Source organism: Felis catus, chromosome E2 (genome assembly GCF_018350175.1).
Source record: "Felis catus isolate Fca126 chromosome E2, F.catus_Fca126_mat1.0, whole genome shotgun sequence".
In the NCBI taxonomy this organism is placed as follows: Eukaryota; Metazoa; Chordata; class Mammalia; order Carnivora; family Felidae; genus Felis; species Felis catus.
In genome coordinates, this window is record NC_058382.1 from 10,626,306 (window position 1) to 10,651,054 (window position 24,749).

Consider the following 24,749-nt stretch of genomic DNA (forward strand, 5'->3'; position numbering starts at 1 on the left):
GGCAGGAGGCAGGTCACACACGGCCCGGTGAGCCACACTATTAAAGCATTTGGGCTTTCCCTCCAGCATCCTGGGGCCACAACCCCTCCCAGTCCCAGCCCTGCCCCATACCAAGGCTGTCCCCAGGATCAGGGGCGTCCTTCTGGGAGGGGGTGCCCCGCTGAGCGGGTCTGCGGGAGTGTCGCTCGGTTTGCTCCAGGGACAGCACCACTCCGGTCTCTTCTACCCGGCTGGGGTACAGGGCAAGAAGAGGAAGTCAGGGAGGGTCCTCGGCCCCAGCCCAGGCAGCCCCCTCAGCTCATGTCCCGTCACGGGGAGGCAACCCCACGCAGGGGCAGGGCGGCATCGTGCAGAAAGTTATGTGCCACATTTACTTGTTTCTTTTAAGGATTTAATTTTTGTTGAATGCTTTTTATTATAATAGCATTTAAAATAAAGTTATGTGTGTCTTCCCAAGCTCTCTCTGTGGAGGGAGACGGAAAAAACGGTTTGGCATTTAGCACAGCCTGGGTAAGGGAGGGGAGACAGGGATGGGGGAGGGGGGGAAGGAGGGACAGAGAAGGGGAGGGTGAAAAGGCATAAGAACAAAATATTCTCTTCATATTTACTTATAAAGATATTCTCATAGACGGATTGATGAAGTATATATAGTTGATGTTCTTACCTTACCAAATATGAAGAATTCAGAGGGGTACATTTTAATGAATAAGATTTTATTTATGAAGTTTCTATTCCTAGACATTTTTCATATTCAAGGGAATGGGTTTATAAATATATCCTTCTTATGTCCCCCGCGCCTCCCTTCCCCCCAATCGCTAGCTGCCGAGACAACCCAAATGTTCGCTGAGCAAATTGGCTTTTGGAGAATTGGTCTGGGGGCTGAGAACCAGGCCCTCATTTGCATAAAAATACCCAGGATGGCAGGTGGATGGTCCTCCCACGAGCCCGTTTGAGACACTAGGACCCTTCCCCACCCTCACGGAACCCCTTCTGGGCTGGAAACATCCCCATTTAGGCTGGACCAAAGCCACCCCATCCCCTTTGAAAAACACAAGGCCGCACAGCCACACCTATACACACACGGTACACACAAGCGCAAACAGGAACACTCATATACACCCAAGTGTATACACAAGACAGCTGTGCATAAGCCATGCTCTAAGGCTCACACGTGCGTATTTGGCACAATCGTTCATTCCATAAACATTTCCTAGACAACGAGTATTGCCTGCTGGCTAAGAACAGCGGCTCGACAGCCTGAGGCCTGGGTTCAAATCACAGCGGTGCCGCGTTCAAGCTGTGCGGCCTTGAGCATGTGGCTGAACCTCTCTGTGCCTCATTTGCCTCCTCTGGAAAGAGGCAATAGCAATAACACCTTCTCCCCAGGTCGTTAGGAGGCTTAAATTGACCAGCACACATAAAATGCAGAGAACCGGGCCTGGTACCTGGTGAGCGCTACATAAATATTTGCGATTCTTGTTTGTCGAACACCTACCAGGTGCCAGGCGCTGTTCTAGGTGCTGAAGATTCAGCGGGGCCGCGTAGGAATGAGTTGTATTTTTTTTTTTTTTTTTTGTGCGTGTTTATTTTGAGAGCGCATGCGCACATGCGTGCACATGCACACACGCGCGCGCGCACACGCAGGGGACGGGCGAGGGTGGAGAGCGAGAATCCCAAGCAGGCTCTGCCCTGCCAACACAGAGCCCAACACGGGGCTCAGACTGACGAGCCATGGGATCGTGACGCAAGCTGAAATCGAGAGCCGGACATTTAACCGACTGAGCTACCCCTTGAGGCGTATTTTTGTAACGGAATCTCTTACTGCAGTGGAAGGAGGCTCAGGTCTGGAAGGGAAGGGATTTTTACACGACAGAATAGAAGTGCCCGCGTACACACAAATAGCTACCCAAGTGCACACCACACCACACGTGCGAAGAACAAGGATGATTAGTACCATAGGCTCCTTATGTCGCTGATATTAGGCAAACTCCTAGTCATTCCTCACCCATTTCTGCAACAAAACTGCACTTCCCAGGCCTGCTCTTTGCCTAGAGTGCAGAAGACTGGAATCACGGGGCCTGGCCACAGAAAGGCAAACCTTCACAATGAATGAAAGGGGTTTTGAGTAGAGAGGGGGGCAGGACCCCCTCTCCTTTGCAGTGACAAATGGCCAGACCTCTTTCCACATCTGCAAGTTATTCAAAGGTTCTGATTTGAAAAGGTGTGAAAGTGAGGGCATTCCAACGGTAATCAGCCCCGTATTCTTGTGCAACACAAAAGACTTGTGCGGATGCACCTGTTACCCACTTCTGTTTTCTACCAGAACACGTCCTTGATCAAAAAAGACACAGGGAAACTCCTGAGGCTTTAGAAACTGATACCATGAGCTGGAAGGTAATCTTCAGAGAAAAGCTGTAATTCACCCTGTCTTAGGTGCTCCCGTGCCGCCCTCGTCACAATGTTGTCACGGTGGGAAACTTCTAAATGCTTAACGCGGTGGGGGAAAGCCTGTACGCCCGGTAGAATGAAACAAAACGAGACAGAACCAGACAGAACGAAATGCTGGCAGCCGTGCAGAGGAACCTTCACGCTGCAGGTAGGAATGCAAAATGGCGCAGCCTTCTCGGGAGATGGAGTTAAACATACACTGACCATACGACCCATCCGTTCCACGCCTAGGTGTTTACCCAAGGCAAATGAAAACATGAGCTTACAAAATCTCATATGAGAACATTTACAGTAGTTTTCTTCGTAATCACTCAAAATTGGAAACGGCCCAAATGGCCTCCAACGGGTGAATGGATAAACCAACTGGTCTGTTCATATTCATACCACAGATCGCCACTCAGCGTGAAAACGGAGCCACTGGGGCGCCTGGGTGGTTCAGTCGGTTGAGCGACGGACTCTTGATTCCGGCTCACGTCACAATCTCATGGTTCATGGGTTTGAGCCCCGTGTCAGGCTCTGTGCTGACAGCACAGAGCCTGCTTGGGATTTTCTCTCTCTCTCCCTCTCTCTCCCTCTCTCTCCCTCTCTCTCTCTCTGCCCCTCCCCCCTGCTCTGTCTAAACAAACATCTTAAAAAAAGGAGCTACTGAGGGATGCCTGGGTGGCTCGGTCGATCGAGCGTCCTGAGCATCCAACTTCAGCTCAGGTCATGATCTCACGATTTGTGGGTTCAAGCCCCGCATCGGGCTCTGTGCTGATGGCTCGGAGCCTGGAGCCTGCTTCGGATTCTGTGCCTCCCTCTCTCTCTCTACCCTTTCCCTGCTCAAACTCTGTCTGTCTGTCTCTCTCTCTCAAGATAAATAAGCATTAAAAGAAATTTTTTTAAAAAGGAGCTACTGACAAATATAACATAGATACAATTTAAATATATTATGGTAACTGAAAAAAGCCAGAACCAAAAGGTTACATACTATAGGATTCCATGAACATGACATTCTGCAAAAGGCAAAATTCTAGGGTCAGAGAACAGTTCGGTGGTTGCCAGGGACTGAGGGTGGGTGGGGGGGTTCACTATAACAGAATGTTTTGGGGCAATTTTCTATAGCTTGATTGTGAAAGTGGTTACACAATCCCGGGCCTTTGTCAAAACTCATAGAACTGTATACCAAAAAGAGTGAATTTATTATATTCCATTTTTAAAATGTTTTTCTAATGTTTATTTTTGAGAGAAAGAGAGAGAGAGAGAGAGACAGAGCGTGAGCAAGGGAGAGGCAGAGAGAGAGGGAGACACAGAATCTGAAACAGGCTCCAGGCTCTGAGCTGTCAGCACAGAGCCCAAGGCGGAGCTCGAACTCACGGACCGCGAGATCATGACCTGAGCCGAAGTTGGACGCTTAACCGACTGAGCCACCCAGACACCCCTATACTTCAATTTTTAAAAGGCAGCAAAGCCCCCATGATTCTGCTAGATTCACTTTGATTTGAACGGACTCTTGTTTAATTTAAATGAACAGCAGGCACACCCACACACATACCTGTGTGCATTCGGTCACATGTTCTGCGTACACGTACATGTGAATACTCCTCTCACGGATGTGTGCCTGACACATGCACACACCTATCCACCCACATGCAGGCCAGACCCACACACACAGCCGCCCCGCCAACTCCCACTTACCTGATCAAAAAGTGGACGCAGACGATGCTCTCAGACTGGGGACCCCGGCCCCCTGACACCACTGTGGCCTGAGTCTGGGTCCACAGATAGCCACCACTCCGGGCCAGGAAGCGATACTGCCCCGTTACCGCCTGGCCCTTGCTCAGCACTGGGGAAGGGGGACGGGGAGGGGTCAGGGCCCCAGAAGGGGCAAACGGGGAGAGGAGGCTCTGGGGGCAGGGGGTTGGGGATGCGGGAGCCGGGGCAGAGAAGGTTCCTTGGGGCGTGGGGAGCAGGGAGCTGGTGTCTGGGTTGGGAGCGGGGCTCCCTGGAGCGTGGGGAGCTGGGGGGCCGGTCGCAGACTGCCGGGGAGTCTCACGTACAGGTGTGAATGCTCTGGCCAACGGCGTCCGAGTCCAGAGCGTGGATGTACTCGTAGGCGGAGCAGCCGATCAGGTCATCGGGGCTGTAGCCGGCCACCTCCGCGATCCTGGGGTGGGTGCAGTGGGGCCTGGTCAGTTGGACTGGCTGAGGTAGACGGTGGGTGGAGGGTGGGGCTGGGGGACACGGGGGACCAGCTAGCAAGACAGAGAGAGACAGGGTCGTAATGCAGAGAAAGGGAGAGTAAGAAATGGAAAAAGAGGCGTGCTGGGCTGAATGACGGCCCCCGGAGAGATCCACCTCCCCATCCCCGGACCCTGTGACTATGAGGCCTCACGTGGCGAAGGGGACCGTGCTGGGCACAGGGGATGATTAAGTGAAGGATCTTGAGATGTCGCGCTTCACCTGGATGATCCGGGTGTGCCCAGTGTGGCGACAGGGACCCTCACAGAGGAATACTCTGTCCAGGGCAAGTGTTGATGGAGGTGGGGGTGGGGGGTGGGGGGGTGGGCCGTGTGTTCTGAAGTTGGAGAAAGGGGCCCCAAACCAAGGAATGGAGGAAGATTCCGGAAGTTTTTAAGGCAAGGAGCCTCCAGAAGGAATGCAGCCCTCGACTTTAGCTCCATAAGACTCGTTTCAGGCTTCTGGACCTCCAGAACTCTGAGGTCGTGACTGTGTGTCGTTTTGAGCCACTTGGTTTTGTGGTGACCGCTACGGCCGCAGGAAGTCAGTACGAGGTGGGGGTGGGGCAGGGAATGGGAAAAGTAAAGAGAGGGAGAGAGCGAAGGAGCAGGGAAGAGAAAGGAAGAAAGGAAATCACAGTAAGAGAGGAAAAACCCAATAGAAAGTAATAATGCTGATGATGATTAAACATAGACACATCCAGGGGCACCTGGGTAGCTCAGTCAGTTGGACATCTGACTTCGGCTCAGGTCATGATCTCACAGTCCGTGAGTTCGAGCCCCGAGTCGGGCTCTGTGCCGACAGCTCAGAGCCTGGAGCCTGCTTGGGATCCTGTGTCCCCGGCTCTCTCTGCCCCTCCCCCGCTCATGCTCTGTCTCTCTCTGTCTCTGAAAAATAAATAAACCTTAAAAAAAATTTTTTTTAAATCCAAAAATAAACCTCAAAAAAAATTTTTTTAATCCAAAAATAAATAAACCTTAAAAAAATTAAAAAAAGATAAATCCAAAAATAAACATTAACAAAAATTTTTTTTCAGTAAAACCAAAATACGCTTCTCTAGAACTCTCTCCCAGGCAACACACTGGGTGCTCGGAACAGGTGCTCTAAGGAGACTCTGGTCACTTTCCGGGACAGATGGGAGCGCGGCACAGAGATGCGATGGCCTCCGGCCAAGAGTACACGGCCAGGCTTTAAACCCAAGCCGTCTGAGCCCAGACTTGCCATTCCCGAGCACAACTCCAGGGTGAGGGAAGGAGGGAAGATGCCGAAACAGGAAGGAGAGGGAGGAACAAAGACTCAGAGACAGACCAGGAGAAAACCCGAGGCCAAAAGACCCACAGGGGATTCACAGACAGCCACACAGAGACAGAGACGGATGGCATCAGAGACAGATGGAAGTGGACCAGAGGATGAACAGTGGGGGCAGGGCGGGGGGGGGGCGGTGGATGGGCCGGAGCTAGGCATGAAGGAAGAGGAGGAGCTGGGCCAGGGGAGGGGTGGGGGGGGCCGCGGGGCTCCTGCCCACCTCTCATCACAGTAGGTGAACTTCATGTCCAGGCTGTGGCGGCTGAGGAAGGCCCCCCGGCCCAGGGGGGGCTCCAGGCTGCCCGGGTGGGGGATGGCTTCACAGATGAGCACCAGGCATTGCAGGGGCGGCTCCAAGTTGGGGCTCCCTTCGGGGGAAGTCTGCGCAGGGGGCTTGTAGGCCCTCATGTGTCCAGAGCAGTACAGCACCTAGTTGGGATGGGGGGGGGTGACAGGCAAAGGCGGTGATGCACATGGGCCTGGGGTTCCCATGGGCCTGGGAGGTATGTCTCTAGGTGCCCCACCGGGAGCCGAGAACAAACCCCTGACCTAAGGAGGTTCTGATCCAGATTCTGAGACTCAGGGAGCTCTGAAGACCCCAGATTCCGGCCCCGTGGAGACTCCAGGCACCGAAGGCTGAGGACCCCCAGCCCCAGGCCCACAGGCTCAGAAAGGACACAAGGACTCCCAGCCCTCCAGCTCCACGGACACCCAGCCTTCTAGATTCAGCCTGAGGGTGCCCCACGGGATCCCCACACTCGCAACATGCCGCGAGAATTTTCGGGCTCAGGCCCAGCCCCAGCAGGCCCCCAGGCCCCTCACCCTCCTCCAGGCCAGGCCCTGCCCACCTTCCAGGTGGCCGCCTTGAGGTTGAGGGTGCGCCCGCGGCTGGTGAGGGTACTCTTCATGCGCAAAGAGAAACACCGCTCGGTGGGGGCCTCTGGCTTCTTTTTGGACAGACCTGGGGAAGGGCCACGGGGAAGGGGGTGAGCGGGTGGCTGGGCGGCTCTGGACAGACTTGACTCCCCGGCCTCATTCCCACAGTTGAGACCTGCAACCAGGGAGGGCCCCAGGGCTAGGGAGTGCTCCTTGCCGACACCCCAGGGCCGAGCCGGGTCCCCTCTTCCCATTTCTCGGAGTCTGGAGAAACGGGATATGCGGGGGGAAAGCCTCAGCTTCTATAACCAGGGGACAGAGGCCTCCAGGGAACTCACTCGGCCGGGGGGTCAGGGCGTCCTGGAGCTCCTGTTGGTCACAGGGGTGGATGAAATCAAAGATGCTGTGTCCGATGAGCTCCAGCTGCCAGGGAGGGAAGCAGGAGGTGTCTGGGAGGAGGCGCACTTTCACCAGGGCCTCTGACCCAACTCCTCCTTCCTGTCCTCACTGCCCTTCCCCCCCCCCTCAATTCTCCCCCCCCCCCCCCAATTCGTGAGCCTGGATTACTTTCCCAGGCTTTTCTCTCACTCACTCACTCACTCACTCACTCACTCACTCACTCAGCAACTACTTCTTGAGGGCCTGCTGTTTGCCAAGCCCTCTTCTAGATGGTAAGCAAAGCTGTGGCCACGCAGGCAAAATCCCTGCCTCTCGGAGCTTCCTGGCTAGTAGGGGAGATGGCCGATGAGCAAACACATCAAACGCCACAGTTATAAAGCAGGAGAGGAAGTGATACGAAGAACATCAAGGTTAGGCGGTGAAATGATGGGCCGCTATCTTAGAGTCAGTAGTCAGGGCCCGTGATAGTGAAACAAATCGCTGAGCCAAGCCAGCGAGGTGGTCGCGTGGCTCTCTGGAGTGTTCTGGAAAGAGGGAACCGCAAGTGCAAAGGCCCTGAGGTGAGACCCCGTTCAAATCCCACCTGTTTGGCAAGCCAAGGACTCAGCGTGTTGTTTCAGTTCGGGCAATGAGCCTGGCGCTGGCCGGAGGGGCATCAGATGGAGGCAGATCCACACAGCTCTCAATCCAGTGGTGGTGTGGACCAGGGGAAGAGAGCTCTCTCTCCTCTAACAGCCCCTTTGTAGCTGGATTCAAATCCTGGCCCTGCCACTTCCTAGCTTCGGGGCCTTGGGACATTCACCTCTCTGAACCCCCAAGCTCGGGCTGAAATGGTACCAAGAGTGGGATAACAAAGCAGAAGATAGGCTCCAAGTATGGAGTCCGTTTATGTGAAACAGGAAAAAGAAGGGTAACCCTCCCGTGGGGCATGCTGTATGGATGAGCTGAAATCAGTTCCCCACCCGTATCTCCTGCCTCCCCATCCCCAGACCCCTGCTCAGGCCCCTCTTCTCTTACCCAGGGCCCAGCACCGCTCCCTGTGGACCCTCAGCCTCTAATCCCAGCCTCCACCTCTACCTCTGGGCACACCTAGAGAGAGCTTTCAAAAATGTAAGTCCTGTTCTACCTCTCCCACAGCCTCTCCCATGCTGAAAATCCTTCTATGGCTCCCCAGTGCCCTGGCAATAAACCACTTTGGTCCTAAATTACCTAGCTCTGTTGACCTCAGGATTTTTTTTTTTCCCTCTCACCCCTCCCCTTGCACTCTGCACTTAGCCAGGAGAAGCATCTCGATTTCCTCCAAATGCTCTGTCTTATCTCACCTCTGGGCCTTTGCATATTCTGTTCCCTCAGCCATGCACATTCCCAGCCTTCGCTGTTCCCGTCCATTCACCCTACCTTCTGACTGGCTAAGTCCTTGCGGTTTCAGCTCAGGTGTCTTCTTTTCCAGGAGGCCCTCGATTCCCCCTGAGGCTGGGTCAGGTAACCCCCCCCCACCCCTTCCCCTGGCTCACACAGCCCCCTAGGGTGCCCCATCCCAGCCCTGATCATTCTGAGTCCTCCTGTCTGGTGACACATCTGCCTCCCCTCTGTATGGGGAACCCTGTCAGAGCAGGGCTAGGGCAGTCTCGGTCACCTCTGGATCCCGGCATCGCCTGCCCAGGGCCAGGCACAAGGCAGGCAGCGCCTCTCACCTGACTGAGGCCCAGGTGTTTGCTGACATTCTCCGACAGGTAGGCCATGTCTCCCTCGGCAGTGAGCACCATGACGAAGCCCTCCAGGGCCTTCAGGTAGCAGGCATCCAGAACTTCTCCCCCTGCTCCCACCTGGTTCCACTCCCCTGGTGTCAGGGCCAGGGTGGGTGGGGTGTGTCTAGTCAGCCATGGATCCACCCTGGCCAGCCTCCCTCTGCCTTCCCTCACTCAGAAGAGCTTCTAGGTACCCCCAGGTGAGCAAGAAACATATGCCGGAGGCTTGGAGTCCCCAAGGAAGAGGGCAGGGCCGCCAAGGATTGTAATCCTAAGGGGGCAGGGCTTGCCGGGGACACAGAATTCTAAGGCGGTGGGGGGTCTCCCACGGGAATAGAATTCTAAGGGGGGTAGGCTTCCCAGGAGGGCAGAATTCTAAAAAGATGGGATTCCCAGGAGATCAACATTGAAGGGGCCGGGAGCTCGAGGGCGTCAGAATTCCTAAGGGGGCCCGAGACTCCCTGGGGGGGGGGTTCGGAATTCTTGGGGCAGGACCTTCTAGATGGACAGAATTCTAAAGAAGCAAGGGCTTCCAGGTGACAGAATTCTAAGGGGGCAGTGCTTCCCAGAGAAATAAAATTCTTTGGGGGCAGTGAAGTCTTGTGGGCAGAGCCTGCCAGAGGATGACTCCACATTCCTCATAAATAAAGTCCTGAGGATTCCAAAGTGTGTGTGTGAGTGTGTGTGTGTGTGTGTGTGTGTGTGTGTGTGTGTGTGTGTGTGTCAAAGCCTCCTGCAGGGTAGAATTCCAACTGGGTGGGAATTCAAGAGGATGGCTAAGGGGAGGGGTCATGGACCTTAGGGAGCTGGGGAGGGTACTCTCTCAAGCAGGCATTAGAAATCGGGCAGCTAAGCCTCCCGGGGGGATTCGTTGCAAGAAGGGTCTCCCAAAACCTAAGGGCTGAAGCACCACCCCAGGGAGTTAGCCGGCCTCCTATTCCTCAAGGAGGGCCACCTAGAAGGAGGTGGGGCTTCCCAAGGGGCGGGGCCTCACGTGAGAGACTACGGAGAGGGCGGGGCCCCGCCGGGGAAGCACCGCCCAGGGGGTGGGGCCCCGCCGGGGCGACGTGGGGGCGGGGCCTCGCCGAGGTGGGAACCCCCCGGGGGGCGTGGCTCACCTGCGGCGCAGAGGCGGTGCATGCGCAGGTAGCTGATGGTGAGGCGCATGATGGAAGCCTTGTCCAGGTGGGCGCTGACCCCGCGCGCGAAGGGCAGCGTGTGCGCCAGCTGGTACAGCACCTCGGTCTCCTGGCTGCGCCGGCTGCGGGCCGCATCCCGGGACTTCTCCTTGCGCAGCTCGGTGCTCGACCTGCGGGCATCGGCAGCGGTCACTGGCGGCGCCCCCGGAAGGGAAAGAGTTGGATGGGACATGCGCGCGGGGCGCTGCCACACGGGGCCCGGGCTCACAGAGGGCAGGGCCGCGACCGTGCAGGTCCCGCTGTGTGGCCCGGGCGAGTTCCCGGAGCTCTCTAGGTCCGCGAGGGTTATACTCCGGGGCAGCTCCCCGGCCGCGGGTTTTATCTGCCCCCGCGCCGGCGCTTGCTGCCCCCAGCGCCTTGCTTCTCCCCGAGGCGTGCCTAAGGGCCGCTGTCCCCTCCCTGACTTATCTGCTGTCAATTCCCCGGGCCCGGGACGCCTGGGGGACAGGGTGGCCTCCTGCTGGGAGAGGGCCGGCGGAGCTGGCCCCCAGCCAGGGAAGGGAGGGGGCATGATGTCAGCAGCCTCCAGGCCCCCTACCCTACAGCCTCCCGGAACCCTCTCTCCTGCCCTTTCCCCTCCTCAGCTGAGCTGAATCCTCAGAATCTTAGAACACAGATCTCAAAGTCCAACCACCCACCACCAGGGGCCCTGCCGATGTGACACAGCAAACCAACCCCAGTGTTCTGTGAAGCCAACGGCTAACCACTCACCCCTGCCCTTTAATCCATTTCAGATGCCTGACTTCTGCACGTGGGGTTGGGGGTAGACGGATGAGTACTGTTTTGTCACAAATATCTGCCACTTATCCCGCATGTACTGTCAGTCCCCAGGCCAAGGAGGTAAAAGACCTGAACCCACTTAGACCTCAGACAACCCCAGCAAGAAGGCAGTAACATTATCCCCATTGAACAGACGAGGAAACCAAGGCACAGAGAGGCACAGCGCTTGCCCCTAACGACTGAAGCCAGGTTTGAACAATGGTGGGCCTGAACTCTTCACGTTTCTCTGTTCTGTGGCTCTGGGTTTATCTCCAGGTTAGTGCTTCTCTCTGCTACCGCCACTGTCTTAAGTGTCCAAATCCAAACTGCATGGTTTTTTGAAAAAAGAAAAATTATAGAGTATATTACATATAGTATATATAATCTTCTCCCTCTCTGAATACACACACACACACAACACACACGTGTATATATGTGTGTGTATATATATATATCTCAAACTCACGAACTGTGAGATCATGACCTGAGTCAAAGTCAGACACGTAACTGACTGAGCCACCCAGGTGCCCCTATATATAATTTTTTTTAAGTAGGCTTTAGGCCCAGCACGGAGCCCAGTGCAGGGCTTGAACTCACGACCCTGAGATCAAGACCTGAGCTGAGATCAGCAGTCAGATGCTTAACCGACTGAGCCATCCAGGCACCCCTAATCTTCTCTGTACTTATCATATTGAGAAAGCCATTAATAAGCAGCTATAATTTGCTAAACGTGCATGTGTCTCTCACTGTTCTAAGTACTCTGCCTATGTGTACTCATTCAATTCCAGGAGGCACTTTAAACCTCCATGTCACAGAGTGGAAACTGGGGCTCTGACAGGGAAAGTCCTTTGCCCCAAAAGTCACAAAGCCAGTAACTGACAGAGCTGGGATTTGAACTTAGGCAGTGAGGTTCCAATGCCTTCATTCTCTGATCCCTTCCTGGTGACCCAGCCCAGGGAAGCAGAACTAACTCTAGGAGGGGAGGTTGTCCCTTCCAAAAACCAGAGGCCACTCCTGGGGATGGCATCAACCTCGCCCTCCAAGCAGATCTGAAGCCCCACCCACAGGCACGGATGGGGAGAGGGAAGGGGACTGTCCTGTCAGGCTGCTGGGGGAAAAAACTGCAGCCAGTGGGAGGCACAGAAGGGGGCAGGCTGGGTGGAGGGGTGGAGGGAGCCAGCAATCACCCCCGCCCCCCATTCCCTCCCTCCTGGCTGGTGGGAGGCAGGGGCCTCCAGTCCTGCTCTGCCCAGAGGACATTCCGTCCTGTCCCGTTCTGTTCCAGCCCTGTTTGTCTTCCTGCCCAGAGGGTGGGGGTGGGCGGGCCTCCCTGAGCTGGGGGCCCAGACGGAGGGAAGAGGGAGTAGGAACAGGAATGGGGGTGGGGCTGGCCCCCCACCTCCCGGGCAGCTGGGCTCTGTAATCCTGTCTGTGGCAGACTTCTCCCTCGATAGAAGGAGCCAGCTGGTGGGTGCGGCAGGACCCTCCTTCTAGCTCCCAGCCTGTTCTCTGGATGTTCTTCTGACGGGAAGTGTGGGCCTCTCACTGGCTTCAGAGCTGCCTGGGTCTCCGGGCCTGGGTCTCCGGCCTTTCGTTAAATGGGATAGGGACTTGTTCAGCCTTCCGTTAAACAGAGTAGGGACTCGTTCCTCAGGTTTGGGACTCCCACTACGTCCTAGCTGTGTAACTTTGGACAAGTCGCAGGGCTTCCCCCTGAGCATCGAGCATCGCAACACAACCTCACCAGGGTTGTTTTAAAGATGAAATGAATTACCATACGGCAAGGACTCAGAAGGGGGCCTGGCGATTGGGGAGTGCCAGGAGAGACTTAAACTTTCTGTTTTCCCCTCTTGGTCCACATCAGGAACGGAAGGCTGAGGAGCCTCTTGCGCACCGGGGAGGCCTATGGTGTGGTGTGTGTGATTACACACGTGACTTTCGCACACCTAGGGGGTATCCTGCCCCAAAGATCGGTTCCCTCACTGCTCCTCATCCTGATGTGGTGCAGTGGAAGGGAGGGATGATCCCCATCTTCCAGGATATGTGACTGAGGCTCAGAGAGGCAGTCACTGACACAAGGCCACGCACCCAGGAAGCAGATGAGCTGGGATTCGAACCTGACTCTGGGGCCTGTGCTCTTAGATGCCATGGCTTGGGGGGCATGTCCACCCCAGGGGCCCCTGCCCTGCCCCTCCTTGGCCCCGTGGCCTCAGTCCCTTCCCTGTGTCCCACCTCTGCTGCCTCCGGATTTCCCCAGCTGGCCAGTCTCCCCAGCTGGCCCCATGCCCAGCCCTGGTCCAGCCCCCTGGCACTCTGCCCGGCTTGGGACGTGCAGCTGGAACCCGGCCACCCTTCCTCTGTGTTCCAGCAGAGAACAGGGGGTGGGGCCAGGGCCTGGAGGCCCCAGGGTGAGGCCTGGGAATGGGGGCTGGGGCCCAGTGCCCCCCCCCACACACACACACACAACCAAGAGAGGGAGAAGCCCACCTCTGAAGAACTTGCCACCCAAGAACACAGGCATGAGAAAGTAGGGAGACCCTGTGCACAACTAAGGGCTGCCCTTGGCCCTCTCTCTTCTGACACTGAGTTGGGTATTGGGGGTCTTGCAAAAAGTGTAGCGGATCTAGGGGGGCTTTGGTTGTATCTGGGCAGGGACCCTTCTTGACATCGTGAGGCCAGAGGCAGGGTTTGGGTTTGAGAAGGGACTGGGGGGGGGGGCAGTCAGGAGGAGTCTCTCTGCCTGTGCCTCTGCTCATTCCCGAGGATGTGGTAATCCAGTGGGGTGCCTGTACCCAAGGTCCTATCTTCTCCAGGAACCCTCTGATCTGGGGCGTGGTGGGGGGAGGGCACCCGGGCCCTTATACCCATCGGGAACTTCCCAAGAACATCCCTTCCCGGGGTGGGATGGCAGTAAGCCTGAGCTGGAGGAAGGGAAGGGGGTGACGAGGTATGAGGGCCCACTCACCATCACCTAGGCCCCCTTTGGCCCAAGTGCCATCCTAGGGGTGCAGGAGGGGACGGAGCGTGGCTGGGATCCGGGTGCGAGTTATGAGAGGGTGGTGCACAGCACTGGGATGACACCACAGGAAAGGGTTGGCCTTGGTGGGGAAGGGGAGCGCCCCAGCTCAGCCAAGGGGGCCCCCACCCAGCCAGGAGGGGGCGCTGGGAGGGGCTGGGCTGAGGCTGGCCCAGAAGGGGTGGGATGGAGTTCCCTGGCAGGCCCACAGCCAGAGACTGGAATAGAACTGAGGGGGGAACGGCTTGGGGTGGGGGGTGGTAAAAAACATGGGGGTGTGGACAGATCCAATCAGACCTGTGAAGCCAGGGAGGAGGGAAGGGGGTGAGGCTTCCCGGATGCTTCAGATTGGACAAGGGGAACCGAGGGCCTGCAAGATTTTCCAGGGTCCCATGAAAACATGGCCAGATAGACCCCCCCCCCCCCCCCCCGCCCCGGGCAGCAGACCCAGAGCACCCAGCGGATCTGCACCTGCTGGGAGGGGATCACGGACACCTACGCTCCAGCCAGGAGGTCCCAGCTGAACACTCCCTGCTTGCACAGAATCAGACACAGCACCCTCTGGGGTGGGGGGGGGGGGATTCCCTAAATAAGGCTGTGCCATGGTCACAGGCACTGAGTAGGGGTGGAGGAGGGAGAGAAGGGGCTAGGCTTTGGGAAGTGGGTCGGGCTGTTTCCTTGTTATGAAAAGGGGTGCCTCTACCTTTACCAAAAGGTCCCCGGGAAGGTTCCCAGATAGCTTCTGAAAGGAGACCCACCTCTGCTTATTTCTAGGGGACCCAAGGTTCGCAAGACTGGCGGGGGGGAGGGGGGGAAGCATCCAATTATAGGAGATGTCTCTTCTCTTGAACTCAGAATCTGACTTCCCATTCCAAGGGGCTGTCTATATCTGTAATAGCTGTATACACCCCAAGATCCCAGGGATCCGGTTGCAAAGAGCCACCTCAATTCTGGGAATTCGGAGGCCGGTAACGTCAACATGTGGAGGGAGAATGCCTTACGTAGAAGCCCGGGAACTGCTCGAACACCAGCACCCCCAGTTCCGTGGGGGACCCCAACCAGGTGGGAAAGCGAACTCAGGGCAGCAAGAAAGTGGGGATCACGGCCCTGAAGTCACTCCAGGCTAGAGGGGCGGGGCAGCCGGGGACTTGGAGGAATCCCCCTCGCCTGCACTCGGGTAGGGTGTAGGGTACGGCGGGGATGTGCCTCCAACGGCGCGTCCCGGGGCGTCCTTGGCCGGCACCCGCACATCCCCCGCCCGGCTCAGGGGTCCCTAGAAGGAAAGCCCCCCGACTTCCATCATCCCCGCCCCGAACCCCCGTACCTTGCGCGCTGCAGCCCCAGCGCCATGGCTCGCCGTCGCCGCTCCGGAGCCCTTCGAGGCCCCTCGCCCCCTCCCCTGGCCCTGCGAGCCCCCTCCCCAGCTCCGCCCCCCGCCGCACCGTTGGCTGCGGCGTGCCCGGCCCGCGGCTCTGGTTGGACGATGGGTCTGTCACTTCCGAGAAAGAGGCGGGACCAGAGGCGAGGACCTAGAACTCCGGAGGGGGGGTGGTATACCGCGGCACACACCGCCCCCCAGCCACACCCCTCGCCGCGGACTTCCTCGCTAGTGTCGCCCGCAGGGTCCCCGGACCGCGCCTCCCGGCCCAGCCTCTCTCGCCAAGTTCCCACACCAACCCTCTCCCGAATCCACCCAATTCACTCCGACTCTTACACCGCACCCCCCAACTCTCACCCCCGGCCCGGCCCTCCATTTCCCACCCCCGGTGGGGCCCCTCAGACCACCGTCCCACCCACTCCCAAGTCGCCCAGCTGTGCCCTTATCCACTGGCGAGAACCCCCGCCTCTCCCCACCCCCCACTGCCAACCTCACCCCAGCTCTCCAATCCCTCCCCCTATGGACCCCACCATTCCCTCTCGTCCGCAGCCCCCTCTGCCCCCATCCCTGCAGCTAGTATCCCCACCTCACCCCCACTCCTCCAGTCTGGCACCCTCTGCACCCTCAGCCCCACCTTCTTGCCTCCCTAACTCCCTTTTCAAGTTCCCACTGCTGAATGAACAAGTTTATGTCAAGTAAATATGTACAACTCAATCACACCAACTTTTTAAAAGAGCAGAGAATACAAGGTCACCAAGGAGTGGCTAAAGCATTATTAGGATCGGATTGGGAACAGACTGTGTGTGTGTGTGTGTGTGTGTGTGTGTGTGTGTGTGTGTGTGTGTTGGAGGGGAGCGGTTTACTAATCCACGGCCGACCAGTATTCCAGATGCAGCTTTGGACAGGGAAAAGGATACTATGGCCCAAGTTTATAGGGTTTGCCCCTTCCCAGCATCTCACTCAGTTTACCAGTGGAGAACCACTTCTCTCCCTTCTTACTCTATTTAAATTTGAATAGGGCTGGCCCTAACCCTCCCCTCACCGGCTCGGGGACAGGAGGATCCAAACCTAGCCAATCAGTTTATTCTGTTTCCCTGGTCACCGTGATTGGTTCAGGGAAGACATGGGACCTAACCTAGCCCAGTGAGAACCAACCCGGAGACATTTGCTGCAAGAAAAAGGTTCTGTATTTCTGCTGGAGTTGCCCAGCTGGTGGGAGGTGACCCTGGAGCAGATGGGGCTCACCCTGTCCCCAGGAAAGGGGAGGCTTTGTGAGATGAAAGTCAATACAGAAGAAATGAAAGTTTGCGAAAGACAGTCTTGACATCAGCATCTGGGTGCCTGGATCCAGCCATTCCTGAACTCCAAGTTAATCTCAGAACCATTACGGTGTCTGGGGCTGTGCCTGTTGTTGTTCAATATAACCTTATTCGTTGACTTTGTGCTTAGATTAGTATGAGTTGACTTCAGCTGCTTTCACTCAAAAGAATCTTGATAAACAGAGAAAATATCTCCCAGGCTCCAGTGTGGAGGCACGTGGGGTATGAGAAAACAAGAGGCCTAAATTAGAAAGGGCTGCAGGGGAAGCAGTGTCCTACATGCGGAAGCAGGGGCTGTGCAAGTCATAGCAGAGAGCCAATGCGAGGGATTGACAGAGCCCAAGGGAAGCTGGCACTTGCTAAATACACATCAAAACAGAATTTAAAAATACGTACGGATGCACCAGGCATCTACAATCTAGGTTAGCATTAACTTGGCGGTTCCTGGCAGCTAAGGCAATGTTTGAAGTGGGCTCCGACTACAACCCGGAGCGTAAAGAGAAGAGGTGGGAGGTGGTGGTGGAGGGGTGCAGGCAGGTGAAATCCAACCAGATCTGAAAACCATGAAAGAAGGCTGGGCAATCTCCTGAAGGCACTAGGGAGCCATGGCAGAGTTTTGAGCAGGACAGGAACACAATGTGTGCCTTATAAAGATTCCTCTGGCTGCTCTGTGGAGCGTGGATGGATGAATACAACACAATGGCAGTCGTAGAACCTAGGTGACACGGTTCGTGTTCGTCACCATGAAATCTTTCAAATTTTCTATATCTTTGAAAATGCTCATAAAGAAACGTTGGGAGAAACAAATGTTCAGGAGGCCAGAGGGACATGGCTTGGAGATTGATTATTTGGTTGTATGGATGAAGTTGTGGTTTTGTTGTTGTTGTTTTGTTTTGAATATGCTCTGCCTTGGGCAAAGGGAATCCTCTGTTTTCAAGGTGAGTTGAAGTCTTTTCTGTCCTTCTCTTCCCTCTCCCCTGGATCTATTTATCCTACAATACACCCACCCCCTCATTCATTCATTCATTCATTCATTCCATTTATCCCACACATTTCCAGGGAATGACAAACGTACGTCGTAGGCATTGGGGATACAGTGGTGAACAAGACAGGTCAAGGTCTCTGACCTGCCTTCACGGAATTTACACTCTGGGCAGACAGACTATACAAAGAGACATAAGTGACATACATAGTACGTTATATTGTGACAAGTGCTCTAGAGAGATGTAACCCAGAGAGTGGAGGGAGATAGTGATTTTTGGCGGGCAGGGGGGAGGGGGAAGCTATAATCTTATATAGTTTGATCATGGAAGAGCTTAGTGAGAAGGTGACATTTGAGCAAAGACTTGAAGATGAGGGGGAAACCCCTGTGGATTTCTGGGAGAAGAGTGTGCTAAACTAAGAGAACAGCAAATGCAAAGGTCCTGAGGTTGGACCGTTCAGGGCTCAGCAAGGAGGCCGGTGTGGCTGGAGGGGAAGAATGGATGGGGAGAGTGGGAGATGAAGTCAGAGAGGTGGGGTAGGGTGTAGGGTGGGTTTTTAGGTTTTCCCTGGACTTGGGCTTTCGCTGTGAGGGAGATGGGAGCACGGGAGGCTTTCGTACAGGGAAGTGGCATCGGAGTTAGGTCTGAATGAAGTCCTCTTTCCCTTCCCTTAAACGAAAGAACGAACTATAAGCTCTCTAGTTTCCGAAACAAACCACCGCCCGAGGTTTATTTTGCTCGTGAACTGCCATCCGAGCAGGGACTGGCGTAGACAGCCGTCTCTGCCCTACCTGGCCTCGGCTGGGGCAGCTCAAGGGCTGTGGGCCGGAAGGATCTGAAGCGTCCTCACCCACCTGCCCGGCGGTGGATGCCGCTGTCGGCTGAGACGCTGAGACCTCATCGGCGGGCCGGGGCCGGAACACCTACAAGTGACCTTTCCACGTGGCAGCTTGGGCTTTCTCACATCATGGCTTATTAATTTATTTTGAGAGAAAGAGAGGAGCAGAGACGGAGAGAGAGAAAATCCCAAGCAGGCTCTGCGCGGTCAGCGCGGAGACCCACGAACCCTGATCAGGTCATGATCTGAGCGGAAATCGAGAGGCAGACGCTTCACTGACTGAGCCAGCCAGGTGCCCCTGCCACACTCTTCATAAGACGGTGTCTTGGGGACTCAGCACGAGCAGGGGAAGGACAGAGAGAGAGAGGGAGACACAGAATCCGAAGCAGGCTCCATCCAGGCTCTGAGCTGTCAGCACAGAGCCCCATGCGGGGCTTGAACCCACGAACTGTGAGATCATGGCCTGAGCTGAAGTCACATGTTTATCGGACTGAGCCACCCAGGCGCCCCAGAGAGTCGTTTCTAACAAAAACAAAAACAAAAACAAACAAACAATATATATATATATATATATATATATATGCATTTCATAGAAAATAATATCACCCGGGATAGATTGGATTATTGTTTTCCAGTCTCCATTCCCTCCTTGTTATAGAACCACCCGTCCATGATTTTCCCATGTGACCATGGAGGCTCTCCTAAGCAAATCGAACGCATTCCCTGGCCCATTTGGTCACGTGACGTCACTTGGCCAATCAGAGGGGAAAGATGCTGTTGTCGGTATACACACACAAGACTCCACGGAATGTGGTGTGCCCCCTGTTGGGAGGACACAGCACCGATGAAATACTTCCACCAGAATAACTGAACCTGCATCTGATTAAGCTCCCGGATGTAACCATCCGTTTACACGAAAGGCAGTGGACGGACGAACACATTAAACAACACTGTGAAAGAACAATCAGCCAGATGTAGACTGCGGGCAACTCTAGACTAGTTGCCCAACAGAACTTTCTAAGTTGATGGAAATGTTCTAGATCCCTGCCGGCCCAAATGACAGCCACTGGTCCTGTGTGAGTACTGAGCACTTGAAATGTGCTCAGGGTGATTGGGGAACTGAATTTTTTTATTTTCAGTTTCTGGGGTAGCTCTTTCTTTTTCTTCTTTCTTCTCTTTTTTTCTTTTCTTAATGTTTATTTATTTTTGAGAGAGAGAGAGAGCACGAGCAGGGGAAGGACAGAGAGAGAGGGAGGCACAGAATATGAAGCAGGCTCCAGGCCCGGAGCTGTCAGCACAGAGCCCGATGTGGGGCTTGAACTCACAAACCATGATATCGTGACCTGAGTCGAAGTCCGGACACTCAATCGACTCAGCCACCCAGGTGCCCCTCTTTTTTTTTTTTTCATTGAGGCAAAATTCACATAATGGAAAATTAACCGGTTTAAGATGTATATAATTCAGTGACATTTAGTATATTCACTGTGTTGTGGAACCATCACCTGTATCTACTTCAAAAACATTTTCATCAGCCCCAAAGAAAACTTGTCACTCTTGTCTCTGCCCTCTCCAGTTCCTGGCAACCACCACCCTACTTTTTGTCTCTATGGATTTATGTATTTTAGATATTTCATGTAAGTGGAACTGTACATTATGTGACCTTTTGAATTTGGCTTCTTTAACTTAGCACTATGTTTGCAAGGTTCAGACAGTAACCCAGAGTGAGCTTGTATCTCTACTTCATTTCTTTCTATGGGTGAATATTAGTCCATTGTATGGCTACACCACAGTTTGCTTACTCATTCATCAGTTGATAGACATTTGGGTTGCTTCTGTCTTTTGGTTGTTATGAATGATGAACATTCATGGACAAGTATTTGCTTGAACACCCATTTTTAATTCTTTGGGGTATAGGCCTAGAAGGCGGAATTGCTGGTAATTTCTAACCTTTTGAGGAACTGTCAAGCTGTTTTCCACAGTGGTTGTACCACTTTATATTCCCACCAGCAATGAACAAGGGTTCCAATATGTGCACATCCTCACTAACATAAGGACTATGGGTCCATGATGATGAGGAAGGGAGAGGAACCCCCCCACCTACTTCTACCTGAAAGTTAGTTGTCCGCTAGACCCCACCCCCACAGGGACACATGCTTCTGGATTAAATTGGGATTAAAGTATGTCTACTGGGGCACTCGGGTGGCTCAGTCAGTTGAGCATCTGACTCTTGATTTTGGCTGGGGTCGTGATCTCCGGTTCGTGAGACTGAGCCCCACATCTCTGCTTGAGATTCTCTCCCTCTCTCTCTGCCCCTCCCCTGTTCTCACTCTGTCTCTCTCTCAAAATAAATAAACATTTTTAAAAAACCGAAGTGTATCTTTGGTTTCTTTTCTTCTCTGAATTGATGATAGAAAGCTGCTTGCCTTCTCCTCTTTAGCTTGCTGAGTGCCTGCCCTGGAAGGATGGCAGTGTGTCCCAGGAATTGGGGGAGGGGACTCTCCCATCACAATTAGAGGCCAGTGGTTAAGGATGCTCGGTTTGGAGTTTGGGAGGCCTGGCTCAAATCCAGGGTCTGCCACGTACATGATGTATGACTTCGGGAAGGTTACGTAGTGTCCTGATATCTCAGTTTTCCTCGTCTGTATGGTGGGGATCATAATAGTCCCTACGTCTTAGACTGTGGTGTGGATTGGGGGGGGGGAGGGGCAGAGGGAAAGAAAGAAAGAATCTCAAGCAGGCTCCATGTTCAGCGCAGCGTCCCACACGGGCCTCGATCCCACGACCCTGGGATCCCACCTGAGCCGAAATCAAGAGTTGGACGCCCAACCCCCTGAGCCACCCAGGCGCCCCTGTGGTGTGGATTTGACGAGAGCAGACATGTGTGTGTTTCGCACAGCGCCCGCCACCTGGCGAGTTCGCGGTATTAGTTATCATTCACTCGATCATTTAAACGAGCTTTAATGATACATCTACTCTCTGCCCGGTGGAGCGTCGGAGAATTTCACCCGAACTGTCCCTGCTGGCCAAGGGGCTCCAGCCTGGAGGGTGGACGAGAAAGGCTCAGACGGGCGCTTTCACTACCCATGTACGTGTCCACACGCATACGTGTCACGTGGATGTCGGGGTCGCACAGGTAGGGGTCACAAGACAGGCTGGCGTTAATGCACGTCAGTAACAAGCCACGTGGCGTAGACCTTAAGACTGAGATCTGTGTCTTAGCCTTAGACACGCCTTGGTATGCGCAGGCTTGTCGACGTGGGTGCGCGGGTGAGCGTTCGCATGAGTGCGCATCTGGGTTCCGTAAAGAAGGGCACCTGGCATCAGTGAAATGGGAGGCAGCTCGCGCGCGTGCCTATATGGTCACACGCACGGAAAGGTCTCACGCACGTCCCAGGTCCCTGTACAGATGCTCGTGTGCATGTCTGTGTCGGTGCAGGTAACTGCCCCTGGCCGTGGGATGATGGGTGGATGCTGTGGCCCAGGTCCCCCTCTGGCTCCCTCAACACCCCGCTGCCCCCTGCAAGAGAATCTCCCAGGGCCCTGAGCCCCCCAGCTCACCTGCTGATACTTCTCACAGCTCAGTGAGCAGCCAGAGCGTCCCAGGAGGGGTATGTACGTGTGTAAGGTTTCTGGCCATTGGTGGCCGGGGCCAGGGGCTCCCAGCTCTTGCGACGCCATTGCACAGCCCTGACGAGGAAGGGTTTCCTGGGTCCTCCTGGAATCGGTACGTGCGGGAAGAATCTGTGACTGTCAGAGGCTACAGCGACTCCTGTTTCATAGACAAACGGCAGGAATTTGGGGCGCGTGGGTGGCTCAGTCAGTTAAGCGGCTTCCTGAGTCTGAGCCCCGCTGTCAGCTCAGAGCCGCTTTGGATCCTCTGTCCCCCTCCCCCACCCCGTGGCCCTCCCCCCTCTCAAAAATAAATACACATTAGAAAGAAAAAGAATCTGGATCTTTAAAAAAATAAAAAGCAAGAATTTAGTTCTATTTTTAATATGCTGTGAATTTTTCAAAAGCAAGTCCACGTGAATCAAGGGAAGATCATACCCTATTTGGGACAGCAGTTGCTATCGGGAGCGTTGACTCTCTCGGAGAATCACATCACCAACATCCCCCCTCATCATGATATTTGAATCCCAGACAACAGAGCTGACCCCTCTGCTTTGGCTTCTCCTGCAACCCACATGGACATAGGAATCGTCTAATTTAGCCCTTATTCCAAAATGTCAACGGTAAAGAAAAAAAACAGACATTTGACTACATCTTGTCCCATTCACCTTAAATCTAAACCTGTAATTCACCACGGGGCGCCTGGGTGGCTCAGTGGGTTAAGCGGCTGACTTCAGCTCAGGTCATGATCTTAGGGTGCATGAGTTCGAGCCCCGGGTCGGGCTCTGTGCTGGCAGCTCGGAGCCTGGAGCCCGTTTCGGATTCTGTGTGTCTCCCGCGCTCTCTCTCTCTGCCCCTCCCCCGCTTGTGCTCCGTCTGTCTCTGACTCTTCAAAAATAAAGAAACGGTTAAAAAAAAAAAGTTAAATTTCCAATTCACCAAAAGCAGGAGCATCTGGCTGTGTTATGGCTATGAGCACTGACCTAATGGAGCACCTTGTATTTCTTGTAAATTACAGGCTCCCCATCGGTCATTCACAATCCCCAGATCCAAACAACTGAAAAGGAAAGGCTTGTCTGAGTGGATGGCAAAGACTGACCTGATGCTATTTTTGGTAATCGGTATTTATCCCACTTTGATGTGGCCAGCCCGCATTTCCCTGCAGAAGTACCACCCTGACCCCAGCTGGGCTGTCACAGTAATGCACCATATATGTGCGACGCCTTTCTAAAACCTAACCACCTACCCCCTCAGTTCTTAAACACGCGCCTCTGTGAAGGACTGTACGTGGTAGTTTTTCCTTTGCTTCTTTTTTTTTTTTTATTTTTTTGATGTTTATTTATTTTTGAGACAGAGACAGAGTCTGAACAGGGGAGGGGCAGACAGAGAGGGAGACACAGAATCTGAGACAGGCTCCAGGCTCTGAGCTGTCTGTCAGCAAAGAACCCGACGCGGGGCTCGAACCCACGAACCGTGAGATCACGGCCTGAGCTGAAGTCGGACGTTTAACTGACTGAGCCACCCAGGCGCCCCTCCTTTGTTTCTTTATATTACAGACAACTTCTCACAAGGCATTTCAGTTAGAGATGATATGCACGGGTAAATTATGCTGCGCGTGAACTGAATTTCATGATAATAAAAGGGTATCTAAAGTATTTTTTTTATTTTAAGTTTATTGATTTATTTTGAGAGAGAGAGAGAGAGAGAGAGAGAGAGAGAGAGAGAGAGAGATCATGAATGGGGGAGAGAGATCATGATCTCAGAGAGAGATCAGAAAGAGAGAGAAGAATCCTAAGCAGGTTCTGCACTGTCATCGCACAGCCTGACGCAGGGCTCGAACTCACAAACCATTAAATCATGACCTAAGCCGAAAAGAGAGCCAGACGCTCAACCGCCCCTAAAATATCAATTTTTTTTTTTAAGAAGGGCACTGGATTGGGGCGCCTGGGTGGCGCAGTCGGTTAAGCGTCCGACTTCAGCCAGGTCACGATCTCGCGGTCCGTGAGTTCGAGCCCCGCGTCGGGCTCTGGGCTGATGGCTCAGAGCCTGGAGCCTGTTTCCGATTCTGTGTCTCCCTCTCTCTCTGCCCCTCCCCCGTTCATGCTCTGTCTCTCTCTGTCCCAAAAATAAATAAACGTTGAAAAAAAAATTTTTTTATAAAAAAAAAGAAGGGCACTGGATTGAATGGAGAACTGAAATTCTAACCCAGAGGTTCCCAAAGCACGGTCTGCAGACCCCTGGGGGTCTCTAAGATCCTTTCGTGGGGTCCACAAGGGCAAAACCATTCCCATAATAATTCCAAGATGTTATTTGCCTCTTCTTTTCCCCAGAGTCCGGTGAACTTTTTCAGAGGCCATGTGATTGGGGATGATGTCACTGCTCTGATATTAACACGTAGTGGGTTTATTATTGCTATTTCAAAACGAATAACTAAATCTTTTAAAAATTTGTTTAAATTTATGTAAGGTAATTTTCAGGATCATGGGAGCCAGTTTTTAAAACTTGAGTAGCTTGAAATGGGCCGTGGCGGGAGTATTTACACCATGGAAACACCCACCGCATCATGGGGTTACTTTTCCTTCAGACAGCTGCTTTACCAGCACGCCACGCTATATATATCTAGCCCGCATAAATGAAAACTCTTTGGGGAGC

General features: G+C 54.2%; 1 protein-coding gene across 13 annotated transcripts in view; it reads right to left on the bottom strand.

The window, feature by feature from the left end:
• Positions 1-24,749, bottom strand: part of HIF3A (hypoxia inducible factor 3 subunit alpha) — a 66,439-nt gene that overhangs the window by 16,073 nt on the left and 25,617 nt on the right. For 2 of the 13 annotated variants that reach the window (XM_045045824.1, XM_045045825.1), the window contains 8 exons: positions 10,115-10,305; positions 8,943-9,088; positions 7,188-7,272; positions 6,822-6,934; positions 6,194-6,402; positions 4,488-4,594; positions 4,126-4,273; positions 112-230 (listed from right to left, as the gene is read on the bottom strand). In XM_045045824.1, coding sequence (XP_044901759.1) covers positions 112-230; positions 4,126-4,273; positions 4,488-4,594; positions 6,194-6,402; positions 6,822-6,934; positions 7,188-7,272; positions 8,943-9,088; positions 10,115-10,305 — 1,118 coding nt within the window. Of the gene's footprint in view, positions 1-111; positions 231-4,125; positions 4,274-4,487; positions 4,595-6,193; positions 6,403-6,821; positions 6,935-7,187; positions 7,273-8,942; positions 9,089-10,114; positions 11,345-13,919; positions 14,144-15,294; positions 15,390-22,046; positions 22,258-24,749 lie in introns of those variants that run through there. The other 11 variants (XM_045045828.1, XM_045045829.1, XM_045045823.1 and 8 more) reach the window with 8 other exon arrangements.